The sequence below is a fragment of the Marmota flaviventris genome, chromosome 3 (assembly GCF_047511675.1).
Source record: "Marmota flaviventris isolate mMarFla1 chromosome 3, mMarFla1.hap1, whole genome shotgun sequence".
NCBI classification, from domain to species: Eukaryota; Metazoa; Chordata; class Mammalia; order Rodentia; family Sciuridae; genus Marmota; species Marmota flaviventris.
Genome location: NC_092500.1, coordinates 60162234 through 60173656, shown reverse-complemented (window position 1 = coordinate 60173656; position 11423 = coordinate 60162234). Strand labels below are relative to the sequence as shown.

The 11423-nt window shown below is 43.7% G+C and overlaps 1 protein-coding gene and 1 pseudogene across 1 annotated transcript; one reads left to right on the top strand and one right to left on the bottom strand.

Moving 5' to 3' along the window:
* Positions 1-2491: 2491 nt before the first annotated feature.
* On the top strand, positions 2492-3427 carry LOC114086255 (olfactory receptor 10P1). The gene is given in 1 exon segment (XM_027927495.2): positions 2492-3427. A coding segment is annotated over 1 exon segment (936 nt).
* Positions 3428-6587: 3160 nt separating this feature from the next.
* LOC114086244 (receptor-interacting serine/threonine-protein kinase 2 pseudogene) lies at positions 6588-10428 on the bottom strand (annotated as a pseudogene).
* Positions 10429-11423: the final 995 nt, after the last annotated feature.

Genomic DNA, 11423 nt, shown 5'->3' with positions numbered 1-11423 from the left:
AATCACTGCCATAGTCCAGGAGCCATTCCAACACTCAGACAAGTAGCAAGTAACATTAGAACAATTAAGCATCCCCTGTAATGTAACATTAGCCAAAAGAAACAGGAACGGAGATTGGAGACAGACTGCTGCGGAGGGTAATGTAGCATTAGATAATTGTGAATTATTTGCAAAAAGTTTAAGCCTCCTACCTCGCTCCGAGTCTTGGGTACTGCCAGAAACATTAAACAGCCAACTTTGGACTCCTAATATTTCCCTGGGGAAACACAAGCGCGGACTAGACTAGCCCAATCTGAGGGATACAAAATCTAGTAAGTCCCTCCACCTGAGTGAGAGTGAAAGCGGCATCTATGCCATAAGTGCGGACGGATTCTGCCAAGGTTTTAACTATCTTAAAGTCTAAAGGCTCATGATATCTTCCCCTGTTATTGTCCTGAAATACAGGGTATGCAAGTCCCATATCTGTATTAACTGTCCTCCAAACTTGCGCATGAAAAGACCTCCCGGAACCTTGGCTCCCCCCCACATATGGGGGTGGGGCAACAGGCATCATATCTTCTTCTAAATTTTCAACCTCCTCCTCCTCAGAATTCTGTTGACCAATATTAGATCCCTCCCCCTTCTTACAGTAGGCATGCGCGCCTTGTGTCTCCTCTTTCTTCTTTTTCATTTTTATCTTATGTAGTTGTTGCAACAATATATCAAGGTCCTCAGAACTCTCTGAGTCGCTTGTGTTCTCAGGCGTTCTGAATTCGGTCAAATCTGGATAGAGCCTTCTCCTATTTTTATCTTCAGGCTCTTTTACCTTCTCACTACTGTTACTTTTGATACTCTCTGCCACTTCACTATGTGATCCTTCAGATTTTTCCTCATGTAGTTGTTCAAGAACGGCCTGACCCTCACTCACAGCTTCTTGGCATTTACCATCTGTAAGGCAACTACGGACCATTTTCCAAAGGGGTATCACCCCACCCTCTAATATGCCCTGCTCAGATGCAAAGTCAAGATCTTTGCCTAATTTATCCCAACTAGGTACAGTAAGGCTGCCCGAAAATGCAAACCACGGTGCAGCGATATCTATCTTCTGTAAAAATCTCTGTAAAGTACTATGTTTCACTTCCAGGCCCTTGGAACGCAACAGGCCATCTAGGGCCAGGAGAAGCGGACTTGAAGATGCGGCACCCATGACACAACAACAAAGGAAGCACAAAAAACAAAAACGAAAGTACACAGTGCAGCTGCAATAAAATGTAAGGCTCTCTCTGTGTTTACAGAGGAGCTGCCCCGCCTTCTTCGCGTATCCCACTTACCTGGGACTAACCCCGCTTTAATCGCGGATCCCCCTTACCTGGGGGCTGACCCCGCTTTGAACGCGGATCCCCCTTACCTGGGGACTGACCCCGCTTTGATCGCGGATCCCACTTACCTGGGACTAACCGGTGCACCACCCCTGACTACTGAGAGTTCTGATCTCCCGGGTTTCGGCACCACTTGTCGCGACCCCTTGCCCGCAAGGAAGACGCAACTCAGGAATCTTCTTTCAGCAGTTTATTCAGGCCCTTGATATTTCTTCTTCTTCTTCTTGGATGCCCCTCCCAGCCTTAATAAAGCATCTCAAGCCCCAATGCAAAGCTGCCACGTGGAGCTTTCTCATAGGGTGATAAGGGATTACGTGCCAACTCTCCAAAAAAGGAGTTGTTTATCACAGGCCACAGTGGAAGCCGGCGCCATCTTCTAATGGCGGCCACGGTCTATAGGAACGGCTCACCACACATGAAGATGACTGAAAGCTGCCTTAGAAGGTGGAACTTGAGCTTCAGCCTGAAGAATGAGTGAGATTTAAATAGAATGAGTAGAAACTCTGCAGGGAACACTGGTAATGAAGGAACTCTAAAGAGCACAGGGTGTGCTGGGACAGCTGGGACAGCTGATCACAGGGGCCTATTCAAGAGGAGAGCCAAGGAATCAGGGCAAGTGCCAAAATCCCAAAGCTTGGCGCCACTGGGCAGTGTGATCACAAATAATCATATCACCACACAACATTCTAAAGCCTCAGCTCTCAGGTGACTGCCCATTAGACACCAGCTTAGGACAGCCCCTGGTGTGACCTGCTTTGTTTTGGGCTGTAGTTTCAGTCTGGAGGGTACAAAAGTGCTGAGAGCACAGCATCTACTTCATCCCTCATTCTGGAAAAAGATCCAAAATACAGACAGATACGGGGTCTCTCCAAATGGGAGTGAGTCTTCAAAGGAAAAAAAAAAACAGAGCATGCAAAATTGTGGGAAGTACAAAGAATTTGTGATCAAGAGGCCTGGATTCAAGTCCCAGTCCCATCACTTCCTCAATATTTCTCTGAGATCCATGGTTCAGGGAACACACTGTCACTTGATTTTGAGAGGGACTGTATGAAAAGTGCTTTACTGAATGTCAGAAATGTTGTTTCTAAATAACTTCTCTTTCCTGGCTGGACCATAGCTTCTGACCTGGAGCAATGACTGAGGAAAACCATACTGCACTGCCTGAATTCCTTCTTCTGGGGTTCTCCGACCTCAGGGCCCTGCAGGGCCCCCTGTTCTGTGTGGTACTTCTGGTCTACCTGGTCACCTTGCTGGGTAACTCCCTGATCATCCTGCTCACACAGGCGAGCCCCGCGCTGCACTCCCCCATGTACTTCTTCCTCTGCCACCTCTCCATGGTGGAGGTCCTCTACACCACCAACATCGTGCCCAGGACCTTGGCTGATCTGGCCTCCCCAGAGCCTCAGGCCATTTCCTTCCAAGCTTGCGCAGCCCAGATGTATGTCTTCATTGTCCTGGGCATCTCAGAGTGCTGCCTGCTCACGGCAATGGCCTATGACTGATATGCAGCCATCTGCAGACCCCTGCACTACTCCACCCTCATGAGCCCGCAGGCCTGCAGGGCCATGGTGGGCACCTCCTGGGTCATGGGCATCATCACAGCCACCACTCATTCCTCCCTCATCTTCACTCTGCCTTTCCCCAGCCACCCAACTGTCCCGCACTTCCTCTGTGACATCCTGCCGGTACTGAGGCTGGCAAGTGCTGGGAAGCACAAGAGCGAAATCTCTGTGATGACCGCCACTGTGGTCTTCATTATGGTCCCCTTTTCTCTGATTGTCACCTCTTATGTCCGCATCCTGAGTGCCATCCTGGCAATGACTTCTCCCCAGAGTCGTCGCAAGGTCTTCTCTACCTGCTCCTCTCACCTGCTCGTGGTCTCACTCTTCTTTGGAACAGCCAGCATCACCTACATCCGGCCCCAGGCAGGCTCCTCTGTCACCACAGACCGTGTCCTCAGCCTCTTCTACACAGTCATCACACCCATGCTCAACCCCATCATCTACACCCTTCGGAACAAGGAGGTGACAGGGGCTCTACGACACATGGTGAAGAGGCAGGCCACCTAAACCTGAAGGGATTAGGGGACTTCTACTCATTCACTGACTGCTCCTGCCCCCAGCTTTTAAGTGCTGGACTAAACCCCAGCCTAACAGAAACCGTGCAGCACCACAAAGAAATAAGGCCTCCTGGCAGGAAATGCTGGAATTAAAACAGATAAATCTATGTCTTACCTACTGTTCTATACCCCAGATTCACAGTCAGAACATGGGTTATTAGGACAAGGGAGAGTGGAAAAGATTGTCAACTTTGAGAAAGAACACTTAGCATCCTCTAGGTTTCTCAGGTGATTGCCATGGCTATAGAAGTAGCGAGAGGTCTGCATCAGTCATGGAGGCAGATGTCTATGAACCTGACACCCAATTAAGTGGCCCACCCGAGCCTGTGGAATCTTCCTGGCCTTCCGTTGCGTTTTCTTCTATGTGTGTCAGAGTCTACTCACAGTACATTTGTTCTACTCTCAGCCTTCAGGAGTCATAAGACTTCTGGTCATAAGACTCACTCATTCCCAAGATACCAGGGAAGGTGGTAGAGTTCATCAAGAACTGGGGTTAAGCCTCAGGAAAAACTTTTTGCCAGAAGATCCTATGCCCCATCTCCAAGAAACACACTGGAATCTCAGGCTCTGGGTACTTTTTTTTTGAGAGAGAGAGAGAATTTTTTAATATTTATTTTTTAGTTTTCGGCAGATACAACATCTTTATTTGTATGTGGTGCTGAGGATCAAACCCAGGCCGCACAAACGCCAGGCAAGCGCGCTACCACTTGAGCCACATCCCCAGCCCTCTGGGTACTTTTTAGGAGACAGCTGGTCAAGGATTCCAGAAGATCCACTGGGAGGCAAGATACAAAACCAAAGCCAACCAGGAATCCAGAAACAGGACTTGTGAAAGTGAAGCATTCTTCAGCCTTCAAGGTGGCTGATGCCACCTCCTCCATATCTTCCCCAGGGCCATGGCAGAGGTTTCCACCACTCCACTTCTCTGGGTGTCCTCCCTGATGAAAAAGCAGCTTAAGACTAATGTGAGAGGACAGACTATTCCAGATAATGCCTTCCTGGCCCATCAGCCTCTTACACACCATTACCTGTTGGAATAGCCGTCAGTTGCAACTGAAATTTGCTACTTCATAATTGTGAGAGAAACATCATATGCCATCATATAAATGCTACAAGCATTTATAGTTTCCTCACAGTTTGGTTACATTAGGCAAAAGATAATTGGCTTATAGATATTATCTTGTTTATGTATGATTGGTGGGCACCCCCCACTCGATCCCTATAACAGTTGTGTGTGTCCCCTTCTCTTACTGTGCCCTTGGGTGTGGCCTACCCAGATGTCAGTCAACCTGCTGACAGTGGACATCGTTAAGATAGACTCAGCCCCCTGAAACCTGACCCCTTCCCTCATTTGAATAGCTTCTCCTCAATAAAAGGGGTCAGCTCGTGTGTGTGTGTGTGTGTGTGTGTGTGTGTGTGTGTGTGCGCGCGCGCTCTCTCTCTTCCTGCGGACCCTTAAGGTTAGAGAAGCCATCACAGCGACCCCAAAGAAAAAGGTATTTGTGTCTCTTGTGTGGTTATTTTGCGAAGCCCAGTTAACCTAGTTCAACTGGAATAACCCCTGAGCCTTTTAGTCGCGAGAACAGAAACCTGGCAATTACCATCTCCACGTCCTCCACACAAGAACTTTCAGAAGCTCCAGCTCTCTGTGAGGAGCCACACCCTCCAACATTTCATCAACAACAGGAGCTACAGAGGAAGTGTAGGAACCCCGTCTTCCCTCCCACCAACCCTCTGATCTTTAAGCCCTCAAGCCCTCAAGACTTGCTCTTGTGCTGAGTGATTCAACTGTGGAAAACAGTGCATCCTGCTGTAGCCCACCTCTGCCTCCTCTTCTAATTCATTTCCAATGAAACTCCCCACTTAGGCAGACTTCTTGTCTCTCCATGCCTTTTCTGTTCTGCCAGAAATTCCCCACACACATCTTACTCAACGTGTCCTGGCAAACTGCTATTCACCCTTCAAGATGAAACGCAAGGAATTCCTTCTTGAAATTTGATATCTAGGATGTAGGTTCCCTATTTACCTCTCTTATTGTTTCTCTTGCTGAGAAAAAACTTTTTAGTTTAAGTAAGTCCCATTTGTTTATTCTTGTATTTAACTCTTGGGCTATGGGCGTCCTATTAAGGAATTTGGAGCCCGACCCCACAATATGTAAATCGGAGCCAACTTTTTCTTCTATCAGGCGCAGAGTCTCTGATTTGATATCAAGCTCTTTGATCCATTTTGAATTAACTTTTGTGCATGGCGAGAGAAAGGGGTTCAGCTTCATTTTGTTGCATATGGATTTCCAGTTTTCCCAGCACCATTTGTTGAAGATTCTATCCTTTCTCCATTGCATGCTTTTAGCCCCTTTATCAAATATAAGAAAGTTGTAATTTTGTGGATTGGTCTCTGTGTCCTCTATTCTGTACCATTAGTCCACCTGCCTGTTTTGGTACCAGTACCATGCTGTTTTTGTTACTATTGCTGGGTAAAAATGGGAGTTCATAACCCACTTGAATCAAATGCATGAAAGATGATATGTCATGAGCTTTGTAATGTTTTGAACAACCAATAAAAAAAATTAACTAAGCAGAAACAGCTCAAAGCAAAACGCGAACTGAAAGTACAAATGCTTGCTTATGCATAAGCCAAGATACATTCTTCTATTCTAATTATAGCTATGTAATATTTTGTTTCTTTGAATAATGATTCCTGTTTTGTAACCACAAAGTACTGTGAGCCTGCCAAAATGAAAAGTATATATGATCAACTTCACAAGTAAAGAGGGGGATCAACACCTTCAAAAAAAAAAAAAAAAGAAAGAAATTTGATATCTAAAACACGTTTCTCCCTCCTTGATGCCACTACCAATCCATTTTTGCAATGAATTTTAACATTTCTCCAACTGCTTCTTTGGTTTTGTTTTAACCACGTGGCAAAATGCAGACTTTTTTACTTATGTAATTTTTTAAATACTGCATTGTCATGGAAGGATACTAATATTTACCCTCCAAAAAAAAATCTTCAGTAAAACTTGTACTATCCTTGTGGATTTTGTTAAAATAATATCAAGTTAACAGACCTGTAAAAGAAACTGACTTGTCTTCTTGAAAAAGACTTATTTACTAACTATTATTTTGAGGGAAATTTGAAGATGGTGGTCTAGAAACTACCAGTATTTCTGGGTAAGGTTGAAGACCCATTTGTTTATTATCATTCAAATTTTGCACTATTACTTTGGCAAATTGTCCTTGGATGGCAGTGGTGCCCAGAAATTACTGATTTCTGAGGTCCTTGTAAGGTTGGTACTTATAAGCACATAGTCCTCTTTTGTGATCAAGTCCTCAGACAGGAGGGCATCTAGTGACTGATTAAGGCAGACTTTAGTCATTTGGTTCACAATGCCTTCCCTTTTGCTCTGGATCCACTGTTGGGCTATACCAGGCTGTAGACGCTCTGAATATCCCTCAGCTAAGAATAGATTTATTCTATCAGACGGCGTGTCTCTGATTTGATATCAAGCTCCTTGATCCATTTTGAATTAACTTTTGTGCATGGCGAGAGAAAGGGATTCAGTTTCATTTTGTTGCATATGGATTTCCAGTTTTCCCAGCACCATTTGTTGAAGATGCTATCCTTCCTCCATTGCATGCTTTTAGACCCTTTATCAAATATAAGATAGTTGTAGTTTTGTGGATTGGTTTCTGTGTCCTCTATTCTGTACCATTGGTCCACCCGCCTGTTTTGGTACCAGTACCATGCTGTTTTTGTTACTATTGCTCTGTAATATAGTTTGAAGTCTGGTATCGCTATACCGCCTGATTCACATTTCCTGCTTAGCATTGTTTTTGCTATTCTGGGTCTTTTATTTTTCCATATGAATTTCATGATTGCTTTCTCTATTTCTACAAGAAATGCCGTTGGGATTTTGATTGGCATTGCATTAAACCTATAGAGAACTTTTGGTAATATTGCCATTTTGATGATGTTAGTTCTGCCTATCCATGAACAGGGTATATTTTTCCATCTTCTAAGATCTTCTTCTATTTCTCTCTTTAGGGTTCTGTAGTTTTCATTGTATAAGTCTTTCACCTCTTTTGTTAGGTTGATTCCCAAGTATTTTATTTTTTTTGAAGATATTGTGAATGGAGTGGTTGTCCTCATTTCCATTTCAGAGGATTTGTCGCTGATATACAGGAATGCCTTTGATTTATGCGTGTTGATTTTATATCCTGCCACTTTGCTGAATTCATTTATTAGCTCTAATAGTTTCTTTGTAGACCCTTTTGGGTCTGCTAGGTATAGAATCATATCATCTGCAAATAGTGATAATTTAAGTTCTTCTTTTCCTATTTTGATGCATTTAATTTCTTTCGTCTGTCTAATTGCTCTGGCCAGTGTTTCGAGAACTATGTTGAACAGAAGTGGTGAGAGAGGGCATCCCTGTCTTGTTCCAGATTTTAGAGGGAATGCCTTCGATTTTTCTCCATTCAGAATGATGCTAGCCTGAGGCTTAGCATAGATTGCTACGATCTACATACGGTGGGGTTGGGCTCCAAATTCCTCAATAGGACACCCATAGCACAAAAGTTAATAACTAGAATCAACAAATGGGACTTACTCAAACTAAAAAGTTTTTTCTCAGCAAAAGATACAATAAGAGAGGTAAATAGAGAGCCTACATCCTGGGAACAAATCTTTACTCCTCACACTTCAGATAGAGCCCTAATATCCAGAGTATACAAAGAACTCAAAAAATTAGACAATAAGAGAACAAACAACCCAATCAACAAATGGGCCAAGGACCTGAACAGACACTTCTCAGAGGAGGACATACAATCAATCAACAAGTACATGAAAAAATGCTCACCATCTCTAGCAGTCAGAGAAATGCAAATCAAAACCACCCTAAGATACCATCTCACTCCAGTTAGATTGGCAGCCATTATGAAGTCAAACAACAACAAGTGCTGGCGAGGATGTGGGGAAAAGGGTACACTTGTACATTGCTGGTGGGACTGCAAATTGGTGCAGCCAATTTGGAAAGCAGTATGGAGATTTCTTGGAAAGCTGGGAATGGAGCCACCATTTGACCCAGCTATTCCCCTTCTCGGTCTATTCCCTAAAGACCTAAAAAGAGCATGCTACAGGGACACTGCTACATCGATGTTCATAGCAGCACAATTCACAATAGCTAGACTGTGGAACCAACCTAGATGCCCTTCAATGGATGAATGGATAAAAAAAATGTGGCATTTATACACAATGGAGTATTACTCTGCATTAAAAAATGACAAAATCATAGAATTTACAGGGAAATGGATGGCATTAGAGCAGATTATGCTAAGTGAAGCTAGCCAATCCCTAAAAAACAAATGCCAAATGTCTTCTTTGATATAAGGAGAGTAACTAAGAACAGAGTAGGGTCGAAGAGCATGAGAAGAAGATTAACATTAAACAGGGATGAGAGGTGGGAGGGAAAGGGAGAGAGAAGGGAAAAAGCATGGAAACGGAAGGAGACCCTCAGAGTTATACAAAAGTACATACAAGAGGAAGTGAGGGGAAGGGGAAAAATAATACAAGGGGGACAAACGAATGTCAGTAGAGGGGGCAGAGAGAGAAGAGGGGAGGGGAGGGGAGGGGAGGGGTGATAGTAGAGGATAGGAAAGGCAGCAGAATACAACAGACACTAGTATGGCAATATGTAAATCAATGGATGTGTAACTGATGTGATTCTGCAATCTGTATATGGGGTAAAAATGGGAGCTCATAACCCACTTGAATCAAATTGTGAAATATGATATATCAAGAACTATGTAATGTTTTGAACAGCCAACAATAAAAAATTAAAAAAAAAGAATAGATTTATTATTTGTTGAAGAGCAGGGGCTGGTCTTGTGATCACAGAATATAACCCTTTGAGATGCAAAAACAGTACTATCCCAACTGTGATTTATAGGACAGTGATGCAGCTTTATGGAAGAATAGTCAGGAGTTTTTCCAGATTTTTGGAAAAAAAAATCTTTTTTCTTGAGAAATTGACAGGGACCTTGGAGTTCTAGGAGAACCACTGCTTTGATGGAGCTGAGAGGATCCACATGATTCCCCCTGTGGACCATGATTTACAGATACGCTCAGAGATAACTCCATCTCCTTGTCATGTAAGTGAATAGCACTCAAAGCACTCTGTAACTTTGTTAATTTGTTAGAAAAGTTATCTCCATAATGTTCTCCATAAATGAACTGGCCTAAATTCTATTAACATTTTAGGAAAGAAGGTATTTCTTCTGGATTTTGTGCCCATTCCCTTTCTATTAGAGAGATCATGATAACTGTCAAATGCAAACTTTCTTCATCAGCATCAGGTGGATGTCCCAGAGACTCACTACATTATCTGCAAAGGAGTGGTGACTTCTTCAAAAGGCTGATTTCTGGCTAACACTTCTCATAGGATAACTGCAGAATCATATGTATCATGCTTGACACTGGCCCTTGATTATTTTTTTCAGGTTTCTGCGTTTCAGGTGGCATAATTGTTTCTCCAAATTTTCCTCTGGGGAAATTTGCTTCATAATTGTGAGAGAAACATCATATGCCATTTTGATAAAATTGCAATCTTACTATGAAATTCATTATCCAACAAGATATATTGAGTCTTCAAGTCATGATGAAGTGGAGAATTCATATTGCTCTAACTTACAGTAAGTGCAACTTCATGTAGGATGTGACATCTTAACAGCCTCACAACATCAGGATGTTCAGTTTTCCTATGTAGGAGTTCATTTAATGATCTATTTGGCATGTAACTATTTCCCAAAATTCTGGCTTATTGCAAATTCCCCTAATTGGAAGAACATAACTAAATCTAGATTTCTGCAAAATACCAGCTTCTCTTAAGACTTTTTTTTCACTGTGGAGCAGCAAGGTGTGGCTGAGCGGGAGCTTCACAGCCACGTGGATGTGCCAGTCTGCACAGTTGACCAAGGACACCCTGCTGGAGGTGCAGACACTTTTAAGGTTGCACAGGTTGCAGAGCTTGGGGTAGGAAATGGTGTGCAGGGTGCTGCAGATGACCCCTCTGTTTGTGGTGGCAGGCAGCCCTGGGGCTCAGGTGGCCCACCCATCCTGGGTGTGCACACCACTCCCATCGCTAATGACGCCCAGATCCCTCTCTGCCCAAGTGGGCCAAGAGGCCTTTCCTGTGGAACACTAGGTCAAAAGGCCACCCATTCCCTGCTGCTTTCCCAGGCAAATGGACTCTTCTTTTCATCTCAATCTACTTGTAAACTGTTAGCAACCTGAACATAGGAAAAGACTCAGTCCCCATCACTCCCTATATCACTCAATGGATGCTGATTTTATTTAATGAATCATTGAAGTATGATAATAGAATCATTTCATAAACTCTGAAATACTGTGTAAAACTCAAACTATTAAACCCCATGCTCTAACTGATTCCTGGTGAGGTTCAAAACTGCCAGCCCAACCTGAGGCCTCCTAAATTATTGATCCTACTATTATGAGATGTCTGGGAAACTGAGGCAGCCTGAAGACCCTCTTTCAAAAACCAATTCTTTTTTTTTTTTTTTTTTGTACCGGGGATTGGACTCAGGGGCACTCGACCACCAAGCCACATCCCCAGCCCTATTTTGTATTTTATTTAGAGACAGGGTCTCACTGAGTTGCTTAGTGCCTCACAGTTGCTGAAGCTAGCTTTGAACTCGCAATTCTCCTGTCTCAGCCTCCCAAAGTGTTAGGATTATAGGCATGCACCAACGCACCTGGAAAAACCCAATTCTTGAGGTCAATTCAGAAAGATTTCAGACACATCACTTAAAGTAACAGATGATGAAGAGATGGGAAAGGGGAAAGAGGGACACTTTCAAGGGAGAGAGTGGATTCTCTCAGAGAGGAGAGGGACAGTGTGCCTCTCTTGCACTCCAGCTTTATTAGGGGTTCCT